The 17,666-nt window shown below is 42.6% G+C and overlaps 1 protein-coding gene across 9 annotated transcripts in view; it reads right to left on the bottom strand.

The window, feature by feature from the left end:
• LOC129495450 (formin-like protein 2) overlaps positions 1-17,666 on the bottom strand; it is a 260,043-nt gene that overhangs the window by 56,245 nt on the left and 186,132 nt on the right. For all 9 annotated transcript variants that reach the window (XM_055302975.1, XM_055302977.1, XM_055302974.1 and 6 more), the window contains 3 exons: positions 7,908-8,016; positions 3,786-3,862; positions 2,034-2,127 (listed from right to left, as the gene is read on the bottom strand). In XM_055302975.1, coding sequence (XP_055158950.1) covers positions 2,034-2,127; positions 3,786-3,862; positions 7,908-8,016 — 280 coding nt within the window. The remainder of the gene's footprint in view (positions 1-2,033; positions 2,128-3,785; positions 3,863-7,907; positions 8,017-17,666) is intronic.

Raw genomic sequence — 17,666 nt, 5'->3', positions numbered from 1 at the left:
TCTCTTTTCCCTAAAAGGAAACAAAATTAACATCCACTTCATGAATTAATGGTTTTAATTGTACACAATTATAATTTTAGGACATAACTTGACCTGCAATATAGTCACATGCTTGTGATCTTGCTTATGTTATAACATAACAACACTGATAACTCTACAGTGAAGTGCTTCTGATGTGGAAGGAATTAGGTGATATGTCCAAATATGATCAAACGATAAAGATTTGGGAGTTACATTAGCTTCGCATGCTGTTTCACTTTCCTATTAGACCCATCTCCCCAAACATATATCTCTTTACTTATAAATTTTATGTACTAATATAGGATATATAAACACATGCAGACAAGCATTCATACATTTCTTATCTCTAAAGCCTTTTTTAAAAAACCAAAGTCTGAATTTAAAGATTCACTCTTATTCCTCATAATCTTGGAACCTGGATATTTTTTTACTATCACTGAGGCTGAATAGCTAAAAAGACAATATTTGATTCTGTCCATGGTCAGCATTAACAAAATGGATAACGTCAAAATCTTAAAGTGGTGACTAAAGGGAGGGAAACAAATAAAAAGGCAAGAGTACTGATTTTCCTGCTGACATCTTTGAAGCTTTCTAGCCTACATACATGGTCATGGGTCACTTGCTAGTACATCTGGAAGCTGGGTAGTAAGTCCAATGAAAGGGGTAAGGTGGGGGACATGGCTCTGAGGTCCTAATTCAGTATTTCCCCCCAGAGTTTCACACACAGATGGGCCCAAATGCCACCTAAAACAGAAGTTCAGGATCAGGAGCACCAAATCCCTGTCCTCACTCTGCCGCTTATCTGGCTATGTGGCTATGGGAAAACAAAGTATTTGGAATTTTATTCTTTAGAACATGTAGATATTAATACATGTCTCATATACTCCCATAGAACCACTTGACTTTGAACACAAATAAAAATTAATTTAAAAAAAAAATCTTTAAAAATAAAAAATAAAAAAATAAAAAAAAAAAGAACCACTTGACTTTATGGGTGTACCTGGCATAGCACCTGCCATATAGTAGGTCTTCAACAAATACTAGCTTGGTTCTACCCAGAGGCTCCCAGGAAAGGTAAGACAGAGTCTAGATTTCCCTCTGAGATCTGGATTCAAATCCAGAAGCATCTGGAATCAAATGGGATCACCAAGAGAAGGCACAGCGTGGCTGACAGCCCTACTGAAGCCTGGCTCCAAGTGCCTTTACTTCAGATGCTAGGGGCACAGATGTTAGGCACATGATAGGGGGGCCAACAGGCACTCTTCATGGCCATGTCACCCTGCACACTACCACCAAGGGAAATTAGCAATTTTTTCAGTTGTTGTGTCTTGATAGTTTGGGCCACCATCCTCGGTATCATATTTTCTGTAAGTATTTCTTCCTCTATAGTCATTTCAGTTTTCATTTTCAACCATGCGTGTCCACTGTCTAGGACAGGATCACCCGGTTAAGATTACAAGCTGCTAAAATCAGTGTATTTATTTGAGAAGTCTTTTGGGGGCATCCAGCACAGCAGTGATAATACTTATGATTTGGGGAAAGTTACTATGATCAAAGAGTCCACAACATGTACATGGTGGATGCTCAAGTATCAACCATAACGAAAACCTCAGACATTCAACAAAACATGCTTTCAAACTGGCAATTCCATGTTCTCCAAAGTAAAATGGATCCCACAAAAAAAGTTTTTAACTTTTCTTGGAAACGAGACACCAAAGAAAGCTTAACGCATCCATCAAAGATAATTTAGACTAGGTACATCACTTCTCCCTCGTTGACATCTTAGAAAATTAACTATTATACCCCTTAGGCCCCAGAATAAATAAAAGAGTAAACCATGGATATGAACTAGACTTACTGTGGTGACACAATACAAATATTGAATCCTTGTGTTGTACACGTGAAACTAAGGTTAATTATACCTCATTAATAAAACACACACAGAAAAGGTAAATCACTCTGTTCAAAGACTTCCAAATATGTTTGTGTGAGCAAACTACAAAGTAACCTACCTCCTTAAAGTTGTCAAATGCTGATAAAATGATTTCATGCCCGCCTCTGACGAGACAAACAGCTGCCAACAGCTCCAAGACAAGGGCTTTTGTTCTGTCGAAACAAGAAGAAACCAGCAAAAAAAAAAAAAATATATCAGTGAAAGTAACATGATGAGTCAGCTTCTCCCTCCTTCCAAGATGACTGGGATAATAAAATATTTGCTTGTGTTATTTTTTAAAGACTTTTACTAAGGTATATTTATATCAAGGTACATTTTTAAACCTTTACTAATGCAATTGATGTAACAGATTTAGAAGGAATGTTTCCCATTCCCAAAATTATAAATTACTCACTAATGAAAATTAATTCTGGGAAGATTCGTCTTTTACTTCTACCAGTGGGTGACTCAGTACAATATGTTTGAAAAAGCTTTACTGATAAACTTAGACAACTGGGAACTTGGGAATTTTCAGGAAAACAACCCACTGGTTAAATGTTTTCCCTGGTTTTAGAGTCGGAGAAATAACATTTGCCCAAAAAGTTCAAAATCTACTGAAATTAAAGTCCTACATTTCAGACCTGCTAATTTGCAAATGGTGCCATAAAGACCCCCTAAGACAACGTGAGTTTCCACCACCACTTCTTCAATGATCTGAGTGGAGCTGTATTACAGCAGTGCTAGGATAGGATATTTTCTGATTCAAGAAAACTCTATCAGAAATACTTTTAGAAGGAAATCCTTAGTAATACAGTCTAAGTTTTCAGATTCAACATCAAGAACAGCATTGTTTTCTCATAATAAGATCACTTCAGTATTTTTTTCCCCAAGAGAAAAAGTCATTGCCAACCTCTAAATGAAGACTGGCCTGTTAATCCACAATGTTAATTATCTTAAGAAAAATGAGTAACAACTTCCCTACACTAGAAGGCAGAGAAAAAGCATGACTACCCAGATTTTTTAGTAAACTAAGGAAACGGCCACAAAGCTGCAAAAAAAAACTATAATCAGAGAAAGTTTGAAATAATATTCAACATTTAAATAGGACTTCACAGTTTTCATTTCATTGCATAACAGAAAGGGTCTCATTTGTAATTAGATTTTTTAGTTGTACTAACAAGTTTTCAGGTACAGAGCTTAAATACAGAAGTATCTGGTGAAGATGTGTGAAGTGCAGAATGCCTCACCAGAATGGAAGACCTCTCATAGCAAGTAGAATAAATGGATGAAGGCGGGCTGCTGGGGGCAGTCTGTGCTCTGAATAACGAAGTGACCAGAAGAAGCAATTTGCATGCACAGTTATTTTTGTTTTCCGTTTCTTTTTTTGTTTGGTCATAAACCTACGTAGGTAAAGGTTGCAAAGTGAAGTGCGGACAGGGGCCGGTGGCCGTAGTCAGCTTTGCAGTAAGTGTTGCAACTCAGTCTGCAGGAAAACCCTCCTGGCCCCAGTCCTAACAACCCGGCAACCTCGTGCTCTCTACCCAAATCTTGCAAAATTTGCAAGGATGCTAAGAACCAGGCCTCGAAAGAAGGGAAAGCTTGAAGAAAACGGTGAAGGAAGGGGTAGTGTTGTCGCAGTTGCTCAACCACACCACATGGGAAATTACAACTCAGCTGAGAAGAAAATTCTGCACAGCCAAGGAGCCCACTGGCAACCTCGATTCAAAGAGGTGCCCTTTAAAGTTTCAAAGCTCTAACCTGACTAAGTGTTGACTAGCTCTCTTCTTTCCCTAGTTAGATTTGCACTTGAAAAATAACAAGATGAACTTACCTCGGATTCTTGTTGTTCAAGCTCAGGGCAATCTCGTTTACAGCATGTGGATGAGACATGACCATGTTGAAGCCATACTAAAATCGACGTGAAAAAAAAAAAAAAAAGCATTAGGCGTCAACTTAGGGGACTGTCTATATGTTGACCAAAAAAAAAAAAAAAAAGAACCTGAAGATTGTACCCAATGCAAGTTATGCCATCATAAATGAATTTACGTCTCTGGCACATCCATGTGGTAGAGATTCTCTATGAAAAAGTTTAGGAATCATGCTATTATTATCAAGGGGCCATATTCTCATTCTTTATGATTGAACCACATGTTTCTCTTTATTAAAATGGTGAAAAGGCTCCAGTCCAGTGATCCTCAATCTGGCTGCTCATCAAAATCACGTGGAAGAGTCAACAAACACCTAACGCTGATTTTCCAGCATACGCCCCAGGCCAATGTACTCTGAATCTCAAGGATGGGCCCCTGGCACCTGAAATTCTCTTCTTAAGCTGACTTCACTGTGCAGCCAGGGTTCACAACCACTGCTTCTAGTCCCCACTCCAGGCAACGGCTTTTGGGACCAGCCCGTAGGAAGACCTGCCTTGTTTTGAGGCCTGGTAGGTAAATGACGTCACGTGTTTAACAACAGGCTCCAGAATCACTGTGGAGTCTACTGACTTGAGGAGTTACTCCTACTCCAAGCTCACTCTCAGTTCATGACCTTACTCCTAATTATACTGAGAAAATATAAGCCAACAGGAACAAAAACAGCTTCTAAAAGCTCTCACCCCCACGTCAATCCTCCCATAGGTCCACAGCTTACGTCCCTCACCTCTTCCTGAAGAACCTTTCTGGGCTCAAAACCAAGGCCATCCCCTCTACTGGAGTCTTTGATCCCATTCCCTCCCCAGCAACTCACCCATCCCTCATTCTTCTAACACACCCAATTAAACAGTCACAACAGCAAAGTCTTGACCCTACACCCTATGTCCATCTACTGCCTTATATCCTGCCCCCCCCCCAACCTCTACATCCAAACTCCAAGCACTCGCTGTCCCCAACTCTCCTCCTGCTGTATCTCTTGCAATCACTTTAATCAGGGGTTCCGTTCCCTCTTCCCCACGGAAACCGCTCTCTCCAGCATCACCAACGACCCACCTCGTTGAGCCCCCGGCCACCTCTCACTTTTCATCTTACAAGACTTAGCGGCAGCACAGGTCACAGCTATGCACTCTCTTCTCCTTGAAACACCTGCTGTACGTGCCTCCTACCTGGATGGCTACTTCTCAGACTCCATCAGGTTTTCCTCAGCTCGCTGACATTTCAGCAGAATGCCCCAGGATTCATACTTTAGACCTCTTTGCTTGTCTGTCTTCCCCTGTTGCTCTCGAGCACCCCCTACCCCCTGGCTTTAAACACCATCTATTAGTTCCCAAATTTCTATCTCCAGCCTAGACCTCCGCCCTAGGTTCCAGGCTGGCATACCCAACCACCCACTTAAGGTCTCTATTTGGATGACTGCAGCCATCTCAACGGTAACATTCCAAAAACTTCACTCCTAATCTTGTCTCCCAAATCTGATCATCCTGTAGCCTTCCACATCTTAGTAGATGGCAACTCCGTTACATGGGCCCCAGATAAACACCTCGGAGCCACCCTCCTCTCAACACACAGCCAATGCTGCTGCCTCTACTGTCAAAACCAGAATCTGGTCACCTCTCATCATCTCTACTATTATCCCAGTCCGTACCTCCATCAACACTCACCTGAGATTAATGCAGCAGCCTCTTTTTAAAAAGATTTTATTTATCCATATGAGAGAGAGAGAGAGAGAGAGAGAGAGAGAGAGGCAGGCAGAGACAACAGGCAGAGGGAGAAGCAGGCTCCACGCAGGGAGCCCGACGCGGTACTCGATCCCGGGTCTCCAGGATCACGCCCTGGGCTGAAGGCGGCGCTGACCACTGGGCCCCCCCCCCTTCCCCTGGGCTGCCCAATGCAGCCGCCTCTTAGATGATCTACTTCCTTGTGCCTTTGCCCTCCAAGGTCAACCCTAAGCACAGAAGCTAGAAAGGTCACGTTAAATCAAGTGCCAGGTCCTGTCACAGGTTTCCTCAGAACTGTTCAACAAGCTTTCCGCCCGCAGTAAAGCCAAAATCCTCCCACTGACTCTTACAGCCCTACCCAGCCGGGACCCCGTGTTAACATCAGATTTCAACCCCTGCTCTTCTCCTCTCACTTATTCCAACCCAGACAATCCGGTCTCCTTTCTGCGCTTCAAGCACAGCAAACTTATTCCCGCCCTATGGCCTTTGCACTCGCCCCCTTTTCTATCTAGATTCTTCCTTCCCTAGAACCTCTTACCTTGTTCCCTAGTTACAACTGCTACAAGGACAAACTGCTACTTCTCCATGATGCTTCCCTGAACTGCACACACATTTTCATCACTTCTATTCCCATTTCTTGGCTAATTTTTCACAGTATTAGTAACAGTTCTCTGGAGCCATTCTTCCTGGATTTAAATCTATTTACTGACTCTATGATCCTCGGCAAATTACTTAATTCTGTGTCTCAGTTCCCTCATCAGTAAATTGGGGAGAGTAACATTACCAATCGTGTAGGACTGTTATGAGCTTTAAATTAAATAAATAGGCTTAAAAGTACCGGTCCTATTAGAAAGTACTCTGTTAGTTTTGTGTTTTGGGGTCTTTTTGGGTGGGGAGTTAGTATTAGCTTTTGTTTCAATTCACCATCATTATTATCTAGAATGCTGTATGATTTCTCAAGTTATTTATCATCTATCTTCCCTCATTAGACAGTAAGTTCCCTGGGGCATTTATTTATTTAATGTATTCCCTTTGCTCTGAACAGGGTCTATCTGGCAATGCTTAAAAAATAAGCATGATTTTAAGCTTATTGAAAGTGATTGAAAGAAATAAAATACACATTTCCCTTCTCAAATTCAATTCAGCATCCTTACGTCGGGTTCGAATTCTAATACTGACCCTCCCCACCTATCCATTTATTTTCCACCTCTGCTTGGACCCACCTGTAGCATCCCTATTCATGGATATCAGTCCTATTTTTATATTCCAATTATGTTTTCTGATTCTTCCCCTAGTTCTGCTTATCTAACTTTGACCCTGTCAGTTCACTCTTGATACTACAGGCTCCAACTTCCACTTTATTGCTGGAGTTAATCCAACACACACATTAATCTCTGTTATGATGGAGATCACCTGAATCAAAATCACCCATAGCAGGGATCCCTGGGTGGCTCAGCGGTTTAGCACCTGCCTTCGGCCCAGGGCGTGATCCTGGAGACCGGGGATCCAGTCCCACGTCGGGCTCCCTACATGGAGCCTGCTTCTCCCTCTGCCTGTGTCTCTGCCTCTCTGTGTCTCTCATGAATAAATAAATGAAATCTTAAAAAAAAAAAAATCACCCATAGGAGGAATCTGCCCTTGTAACAAGGATCCTCCAGGTGCTTTTTATAAAGATTAAGCACCACTAAGTCCAGAGGCGCCTGAGTGGCTCAGTTGGTTAAGCACCTGCCTTCAGCTCAGGTCATGATCTCTGGGTCCTGGGATCGAGTCCCGAGTCAGGCTCCCTGCTCGGGTGGGGAGTCTGCGTTCCCCTCTGCCCCTGCCCCTCCTGCTTGTGCTTGCGTGTGTGCTCTCTGTCTCAAATAAACAAAATCTTTAAAAATTCAAAAAAGAACCACTAATCCAACACAATAATTATAACTTCTCACCTTTTTACCATCTAACCCTTTGAGAACCACTTACCCACGTGAGAGTCTATCCATTCCTCGTGTTCTAAAATTGTTCCGTTAATGCCCACAAGCAGCAGCTTACTCAATCTTCAATGGTCACAAACATTTACCAAGTAATCTACACAAGTCTATGACTGTAGGAGAAAACTATCTTCCGTAAATACATCACAAAGGACAAATCCCAATTAAAATACAGGCATTGAGTTAAATCTTGAGTATTAAAACGAACCAGACCCTTTTTAGTAGAATAGCATTAAATCCTGGTTTTCAAATAGAAATAAGACAAAGAAACCAAAGAGAACAAGATATAAATCTGACAAATTGAGATTTTTTTTTTTAAGGAATCAGAACACAAACATACCTGGTAATTCATGATGGCACGTAAACACATGATACACACGTGTACGTCATCCTTCTTACTCACTAATCTTGAATTTTTCAAGGTTCTTCTGCTTGGCAAAGTATTATATCTACAAATAAAAAGGGAAATTTCTATAAAACTGTAGATTACCTTCTCAGGACAGGTACATGCACTTAAAAAATGGAACTTGTTCTGTCTTTGCCTGCACCTGAGTGAGGACTGGCAGGTTGAAACCACCACCATCAAGCCCATCGCCGCAGAGCCATGGCCGCAGACTGCAAGGCCTACATGATTCTGTGTCCGGTCATCATCTAGTCAAGCCAGACACTAGGGACAAGGGGACTCCATCTCGTTCACGGCACATAACGCATCAGATCGTGCACAAGGTCCATAAACAACCCCAGGCTCCTAATCAGGAAGCCAGGCAAGATGTGCAGACGTGACTGAAACGACATGCCGGCCGACTGCGTCTGCAACCCAGTGAAGGAGTGAGTTTACACACAGACCTGGAATCCTCTGGCCCAAGGTGAGCTGCACCTTCGCGTTACTGTTCTCAGGATTCCCTGTTGGGCGTTTAGGCCTCGGCAAGGCCTACATCAGCAACTCGATACCAGCCTGTGATGCTGGACCTTTAAGGATTCAGATGCCTCCTCAGCCCGAACCTCGCTTAAGCCAGGCGTGGAGGCCGAAGCAGAGACGCAACAGGCTGAAATTCCACCGGGCGCAGCGGCTTCAGCGTTAAGACGACTCGTCCTAGAGCCGGCGCCGCTCGGCCCAAGCTCCCACCCCGGAGTTCCAGAGCCGCACGCACGAGGCAGGGCGAGGCGGACGAGCGCCCACCACCACGCGCGGGCATGCCAGCTCTACGCGGGCGCCCACGTGAGGTTTCCTCTGCAGCTCCACGCCTGAAACACAAGCCAATTTTCAAAAACTGTCACCTACTCTCCTATAGCGTCAACTGCAGAAATGATCCGCAAAATGAGCCACAGGCCTGCCTTCTTCTTGAGCTAATTAAAAAATTTAAAGGAAGTTCTGATGAATGTTAACCGCTTTCAAAAGTCCCGCAGGTGCTGGCTAAGAGATGAAAACTGAATTGACAAGTTTGTCTGAAACTGTTTCTCTGAGCAGCCCTCCTAATTCCTTTTCTTTTCAAAAACTATGAAACAGAAGATGATTTTTTCACATAAGCCTACGAATGACCCAAATATACTTGCGAAACGCACTTCAACGTTTGCCTCCATATACCTGAATGTATAAAACTTAGCTTGCTTATGCTAGCCTCGGGAAGAATGCTTTATTATTACTTTTTTACCAAATGACGTGTATCATGTCTGTTTTACATGCATATGCATAGGCACATGTGTTAAGGAAAAACAGAAGAAAATATGCTAGAAATGCAATGAATTACATAGTTGTTATCTCAGGTGATGTGAATGTAGATTTATCTTTTTTTGTTCACACATAATTTCTAATTTTCCTATAATTAAAAAAACTTCTATAATAAAAATAGTTTACCATAACTAGGGGGAAAAAAAGAAGACTGCTTTATTCAAGGACTTCCTGCCTTATACACACTTGGAAATAAAACTACAGCAATGGAGGCTGGCCTAATTCTCTTCAAACGCAAAAAAACAAAGTTAAGGAAACAAATTCAGATTTTCGTGATAGTAAGCATAATTTCAATATCCAAAATACAACTGTGGAACATGTCTCTTTGCCACAGCCCCAGCCTGAGCATGTCTGCTCACACACTTCACGGAGGGCTCAGGAGGTTGGTGCCTCTTCAAATAGTAACCACACGGCCAACCTGACCCAAATGCATGTGGTCTTTAGTCTATATGAGAAAGCTCCCCCCACCCCCGCCATTTCTTTGTATTTCTTTAATGGCATCACTTTCGAAGCATAGGAGAGCTGACGAGACAGTCAGTCAGCATTTTTCATTGGAAGCAGTGGCTACCAGAGCAAAACAACGTTATCTCTGATTAAGCTTAAAAAAGAAAAAAAGAGGGCAGCCCGGGTGGCTCCACGGTTTAGTGCCGCCTTTGACCCAGGGCATGACCCCGGGGTCCCGGGATCAAGTCCCACGTCGGGCTCCCTGCATGGAGCCTGCTTCTCCCTCTGCCTGGGTCTCTGCCTCTCTCTCTCTCCTCTCTGTGTATTCTCATGAATAAATAAATAAAATCTTAAAAAAGAAAAAAAGGTGATTTTCAAGGGAATCAACTGTCTTCTGCTAAATTATATTTATGTGCGGCAATGACTGCAGGAGATCTACTGACCAAAGCAAGTAACTCTGTAAAGAAGATGCACAAGTCCCTTCCACACAGGTGCAGATTTCTGCGTCACTGTTGTATACATTTGAATGATTTTGCCAAGTAGACCAAACATACACATTTAATGTATGATGTAAAGTACGATGTAAAGATCTCTCTTTAATGAGCAGGTTTCTTCCTTTCACTTATTAATCAAGTTCTTAAGCTTCAGGATTTTACTACAATTCTAAGAAGATGTGTGTTTGTCATTACTTGCATTATTTGTAGAAAGTAGCAAAAATGGATTAATTATAATATTCTAATTACTTAGCAGCAAAAGAAGGTTTCTATTTATTCTTGTAGGTGGGTAATCTCAAATATACATCCTGGATCTACACTTAAAATGTATTTAATATAAAACAGAACATGGATACTTATCAATATTTAAGGATCTTAAAAATATAGGTCAATAAAGAACAATGTGTATTTTATTTATTGATATTCTCTGCTTAAAAATATATAGATAAGCATTTTTTTCTAAGGTGTAAGGCATTTAATTTAAAATTTATTTTTCTCCCATTTTGGTTTATACAAATATGGAGAATTAAAGGCAACATTTGAACTTGTATTTAAAATCACAGCTTCAGGGGGCGCCTGGGTGGCTCAGGGTGTGACCCCGGGGTCCCGGGATTGAGTCCCACATCCAGCTTCCCACATGGAGCCTGCTTCTCCCTCTGCCTGTGTCTCTGCCCCTCTCTGGGTGTCTCTCATGAATAAATAAATAAAATATTTAAAAATAAATAAAATAAAATGACAGCATCACAATATATTTTTTTAAAAATACCACTACAACCCATAATGAAAAATCAGCACTGAAAGCCAAAGGTGATCTGTGATATCCTTTAGACAATCTTTCCTGATTCAGATCAGTAAATTGAAGCCCAAAGAAATGACAACACACAGCAGATAAAAAGTAAGAGACAAGACTCCAAGGGTGCTCCCTGGGATTTAGGGTAGCCTCTTTTTACAAGTTGCAACTCAAGCACAATCTGTCAGGTTATCATGTGCAAAAACTACCACCACAGCCATCTGTGCTGGCAAGTTCTTTGTCAAATGTTCACATCCGTCATCCTGACAGCACTGGGTCTATATAGGTGTCATTTCCCCACTCCCAGTAATTATTTCACCAGGCAGGGTTAAGGCTCAGTTTGCTAAGAACAGCAGCATCTGGGCATCTTTTTCAGAACACAGTGGCCAATGCACTTGGTAAGCAGTTTTTGTTTTTGTTTTGAAGATTTTATTCATTCTTAGAGAGAAAGCATGTGCAAGGGGAGGGGCAGAAAGGGAGGCAGAGGGATAAGCAGACTCTGCACTGAGCATGGAACCTCGGCTTGATCCCATGTCCCTGAGATCATGACCTGAGCCGAAATCAAGGGTCAGATGCTTAACAGACTGAGCCACGTAGGCACCCAGGAAAGCAGTTTTCTTTTTTATTTGACAAAAAGTGAGAGAGGGAGAGCCCAAGGAGGAGCAGCAGCGGAGGGAGGAAGAGGAGCAGGCTCCCCACTGAGCAGGGAGCCCGATGCAGGGCTCGATCCCAGGACCCCAGGATCATGACCCAAGCCAAAGGCAAACACTTAACCGACTGAGCCACCCGGGCACACCAGCAGTTTTCTTTTCTTTTTTTTTTTTTATTTATTTATTTATGATAGTCACAGAGAGAGAGAGAGAGAGAGAGAGAGAGAGAGAGAGAGAGAGAGGCAGAGACACAGGCAGAGGGAGAAGCAGGCTCCATGCACCGGGAGCCCGACGTGGGATTCGATCCCGGGTCTCCAGGATTGCGCCCTGGGCCAAAGGCAGGCGCCAAACCGCTGCGCCGCCCAGGGATCCCCGCAGTTTTCTTTTTAAATCTTCACTCTGTATCACTTACCAGAAAAATGAAGTGTTTTTTTTTTTATTATTTAATAGTAAATTTTGCCCCATATTTTGGAATTATTTTTCTAAAAGAATTTTCTCCCTTTAAGTAAATGCACCTGGAGAGAGATCACCAACTCTTGACCTCTGCAAATACAAAGTATCTGAAAATAATTTAGGGTAACGTTAAATCCCTTAGGCTTGATTTTAGGGACTGTGCATGTGCATTACTCTACACTTCAACACGCACATTTTGTGCATGTTTAATAGATTTAAATCTATTTAACTAGACATTAAGTTTATTTGCTTTAATGATCAACCGAGTAACATCACCTTTTTTTTAATTTTTGGATACTTTTAAATTCAGCTCCAATGTATTGGAGTACCCAAAAAACATGTCCCCGTGTAGCTGATTTGAATAGATCCTCTTAAGTTGACCTAAAATACCAACAAGAGTTAAGACTAACAATTTCCTGGATCCACTTAACTGTAACAAGGTTACCTGGACAAGGTGAGCAATCTAAAGTACCGTCCTCAATTAAGGAGCACACTTGTGTCGTGATGAGCACGGAGCGATGTACGGAAGGGCTGTACGTTATACTGTATACCTGACACTAACATTATACTGTGTTAACTGGAATTTAAATAAAAACTTCAAGTACTGGCTTCTGATGTTCTCTATCAGCCACAGGAAATCAACCTAAAACTTGTGCTTAAGCTCCAAAGTTGCTTTTATTAAGCATCTCCTATTTATGCTAAACCTTCTAAGTGTTAAGGAAAAATGAAAGGTAATGAAAGATGTTGCTTCTGCCTTTGAGGGCTCACCACTTAGTTTAGGAAGCAATAGAGAAGTATGTTGATAACCCCTGTATGAAACGTGCTCGGTGTGCATTAAACCCAGCCCCACCTTCCGCTGCATGCACGTCTCCATGTAGGATATAAGCTCAGCAGGACACACCCCTGCACAGGACAATATGGTACAGAGCTGACAAGTAGGAGGTCAACCCGAAGGAGGTCATTTTCTCCTGTAGGGGATCATACTCAAAATCCCTATAGAATCAATCTTTTCTCAATCAAGCCAGGTCTGACTGAGCTAACACAGACCTTTTCCGGGAAACGGTCTTTAGGCAAATGAAAGTTGTTTTTAAACAAGGTTCTAATTCAAGAAGTAAATCTAAAAAGAATGGACAAATTGTGGGGTGAGTCTCATAAAAGTGACATGATAATGAGCATCACTGAACACAAACTGCTACCAAGACGGATTTAAAACGTACCCATCTCTTGTGATCCTTGGAGTCACCATTTTGGTCTGTATTTCTAGTTTTCTACAGTGGATTTGTGTGACTTTCCAAACAGAGGGGGAAAAGCTGCATAAAAACAGCACTTGTGGATGGTCGAGAGAGCTAAGGTGTGATCACGATGCCTTTTCCACTTCAATCACCCTGGAGGATGTTTCCCCAACGGCCTCTCGGGTGGAAAGCGGGTGTCTCTACCTTCATAAAGCAGGGTTCACACTTCTATGGTGTAGGCTCAATTCCACCACAACACATGAAACAAAAGCACCCAGTATCATCAGAAAAACTGGACTTTGAAAAAAAAATCTTTTTCTCTGGTGCTGCGCATGTCCATGCGGACATCAAGAAGGCTGAGTACTAGGATTACCGGTTTGCACTGAGAGAGGACGACGGTGACCGGTGAGCCACGGGGCTCTACCACATGTACGTGTTACGCAGATTCCCTCAAGGTCAGGCTGGAAAATCACAGTCATCATCAGTCACCAATTAAAAACTCCAGGAGCTCAAGACCAGCCATCCCAAGCACACGCTGCAGGCACAGTCATGCCGACGCATGTAAATGAGGTCCAACACACCGCAGCTGAGACTGGCCTGCATCTGCTCCACGCCCCAGGCCCTTCGGGCCAGGCCACGTGCACCCTTCACGAGCGTGTCATCCTAGGTTAGCTCTCTGGACAGACCTGAGCTTTACGTGGGGTTCAGTGCGTGACTCCGCAGGAAGTGCGGGAGCTTCTGGGAATCTAGGGAACTGGCACATGTACCCTCGCAGAATTATGCGCAGTGAAACAACTGCTACGATCTTTCCTTCCTGAAATCATGATGAAACCTCGTAAAACAGAGGCTACCTGGGCCGAGCGTGTCTGGTTCACCGTGCTACTGTCCCCGAGAGGCAGCACTGGCTTCCCTGGTCTGGGACACCCGAGACAGCTGAGCCACTCCCGTCCCATGGGATTCTGATGGGTCCCAGCCTCCGTCAACAGCTCATGGGGATGTTCTCGTAACAGCAGCGTACAACTGGCTTCTTGGCTGGTTCTCAGTCTCACGGTGCATCACAGCTTAATGTGGGAGGGAGGCGGAAGACAGGCTTGGAAGGAACCTCATTTCCTTTAGGCCCAACCGCCGGCTGCCAGGCTGATGGTTTTTCACTGTGATTACGGAGCTGCTGGTTTTCCAGGCTTCTGTGGAACTGGGGGGGTGGCGGGGGGAGTCAGGGCAAGTGAACTGCCACAAAACCAGCTGTTCTTACACCAGGATTCACTTGTTTTTCCTAAATAAAAGCTCCCCAGATTGCTGCAAGACTAGCTAATTCCCAGAATTCTGAAAAAGTTGATTCTGACATATTTTGCCAGTTGCCTCATTGTTTTTATGGATGACAGCATTCAGAGAGTCCCTAACATCCAGATCAGACGCTTAGAGACCACTTTCTGCCCCAGAAAGTCCTTCTGAATATGTGTCAATGAGAGCAGGTCTAATGAGGTCCTGAAACAATCAGGCCTCTCTGGTGACTCAGGGCAGCTTCCTGGAGACACGAGGGTTGGAGGGAACACTCTCAGATTCCAGAGGAAAACACAAGGGGACAGACTATTTAGTGGAGGGATGGGAAACCAATGCCGGGACCACCAGAACATAGTCCCTAAATGTTGGCTGCCCTGAGAACCTTTCTTCTCGCCTTTGGGCACGCAGAGCTTTGGGGCTCTGGATGCCTGGATATAAGAGATGGTTTCCAGAAGGCAGAAAATAGCCCCGAGTCCAATTTTTGGAGCGCCTGCCATTTGTACAAAAAAAAAAAAAAAAAAGAGAGAGAGGGAGAGAGATGAATATTTAGGTTTTTTTTTTTTCCTGAGGTCTCAAGAATTTTAAGAAAATCCTGTCTTTTGAGAAGTCATTTTGACCAAAACCTTAGAAGGGAAACCAACACCACCAAATTTCCCAGACCTTCTTCATTAACTTTGAGAACTCTCCGCTATCCTGTCCAAAGCACTGAATTAAAACTAAAATGTTCCCCTAGCATTTGAAGAGGAGACACTGTCTTGGGGGAGCTGCCAATTGGAATTCAAAAAATTCTGTGACTATGGAAAAAAACCAGATCACAAAACGGACTCAAGATCAAAACAAAACATAAATGGCTCCAATCACTTGCATTAAATGTAGGCACGAGCAGTTATACGTACACGAAATAATAAAGAAGTCGTAAGTCAAAAGCTAGGATAACAGGCACACGAAGCTCAGCAATTTCTACAAATGCCTTTTAAGAACCCTATACAAAACATTTCCTGTTTAGTGCCACTGTGACAGGTGCCATCTGAGCCCCTGCTTCATGTGCGGCAACGAATGTGCTGCTGAGAAGCAGGTGGTGAATGGCTCGACCTGCACAGAAGTGGCAGCAGGTGCCGCCGGGAAAGGAGGTGTTTGTTTTAAAAGCCCTTCAGCAGAATGACGGATGAGTGAGCTCCAACCCGCCGACTTAGTCTAGCAAGAAATGACAAGGCAAGCAAAACCTGAAATTTTGCCTCCAGAAAAAAGACTGGCAAGCCTGGCAAAGGAAAGCCAGGGCAGCAGCTGCCTGGAATCTGCCTACTACAGATCAGACCCGAAGAAGTTCCCCTGCCAGGCACACGTTGGTAGCCTGAATCACACGTACTGTTGGTTAGATTCTGGTTAGACTCATGCTGTGCTGTCCTTAAACTGCTGCTCACTGCGAGAGGGTCAGAAATGAAGCTATAGTCATTAGGAACTAGCTCCTCCTGTTTAGGGATATGACAGACAAGTCAGACGACATCAAACTAAAAGGCTTTTGCATAGAAAGGAAATGGAGTAAAAGGTAACCTACAAGATAGAATAAAAATATTTGCAAAACATCAATATACAAAACCTCTAAGGAACCCCAGTACTCAACAGCAAAAGAAAAAAAAAAAAAACAAATAATCCAACTTAAAGAATAGGCAAAGGACTTGAACAGGCATTTCTCCAAAGACGACGTACAAATGACTGACAGTATCTACAAAGATGCTCAACATTACTAATCATCAGGGAAATGCAATCAAAACCACAATGTGACATTCACCTCACTGCTGTCAGGATGACTGATACCAAAAAACCCCACAAAACTACAACAACAAAAAAAACCAAGAGGTTCCAAGTGTTGGCAATGATGTGGAAAAACTAAAACCCTTGAGCGCTGTTGGGGGAGGGGGGATATAAGTTATACAGACACTATGGGAAAAAGGAGTTCCCCTCAAAAACAAAAATAGAACTACCATATGATCCAGCAACTTCACTTCCAGTATTTATCCAAAATAATTGAAATCAAAATCTCAAAGAGGCATCTGCACACCTGTACTCACTGCAGCATTATTTGTAACAGCCAAGATGCAAACACAATCCAAATGCCCATCAACAGATGAGAGGATAAGGAAAATGTGGTTAAAAGAAAAAATAATTATGTGACACGGCAGCGGTGGTAGCTGATGCTACTGTGTTAATCATGCTGCAATACATAAATTATTCAAATCAACAGGCTGTACATCTGAAAGTTCCACATTATACAATTAGAGCTCATAAAAATATTATATATTCACACACATAAAACACTAAGTCATGAAAGACAAAGCAAAGATGAGGAACTGTTCCAAGTTAAAGGACGCTACACAGACACAACTACTAAATGATCCTTGCATTGGATCCCGGACGGATAAAAATGAAAAAAAAAAAAAAAAGTAATGGAAGACAGTGGGATAACTGATGAAACAATCAGACTGGACTAAGAAAGTATCAATATTGAGACATTCTTATCTTGGTCACTGTGTCGTGGTTAATAAGAGTAGGTCTTTGTCTTAGGAAATCTACATTGGGATAATTAGGGGGGAAAAGGCACAATTCTGTAACCTGCTTTCAAAGGGTTAGAAAGGGTGTATGTTTACAAAAGCAAATGCATAAACAGAATAAACAAAATATTAATAATTTTTAAATCTGTATAAAGAGCATAAGAGGGATCACTGTACTCTTCTAATTTTTTCAAATTTTAAACAGTATCAAAATAAAAAGTGAGAGATCCCTGGGTGGTGCAGCGGTTTGGCGCCTGCCTTTGGCCCAGGGCGCGATCCTGGAGACCCGGGATCGAATCCCACATCGGGCTCCCTGCATGAAGCCTGCTTCTCCCTCTGCCTGTGTCTCTGCCTCTCTCTCTCTCTCTCTGTGACTATCATGAATAAATAAAATCTTTTAAAAAAATAAAAAAATAAAAAGTGAAAAGTAAATGTAAATATATCCAATGGAATATTAGTGGTTTAAAAAAAAAAAAA

The sequence above is a fragment of the Nyctereutes procyonoides genome, unplaced genomic scaffold (assembly GCF_905146905.1).
Source record: "Nyctereutes procyonoides isolate TBG_1078 unplaced genomic scaffold, NYPRO_anot_genome, whole genome shotgun sequence".
NCBI lineage: Eukaryota > Metazoa > Chordata > Mammalia > Carnivora > Canidae > Nyctereutes > Nyctereutes procyonoides.
This window is presented reverse-complemented; position numbering and strand designations above follow the sequence as displayed.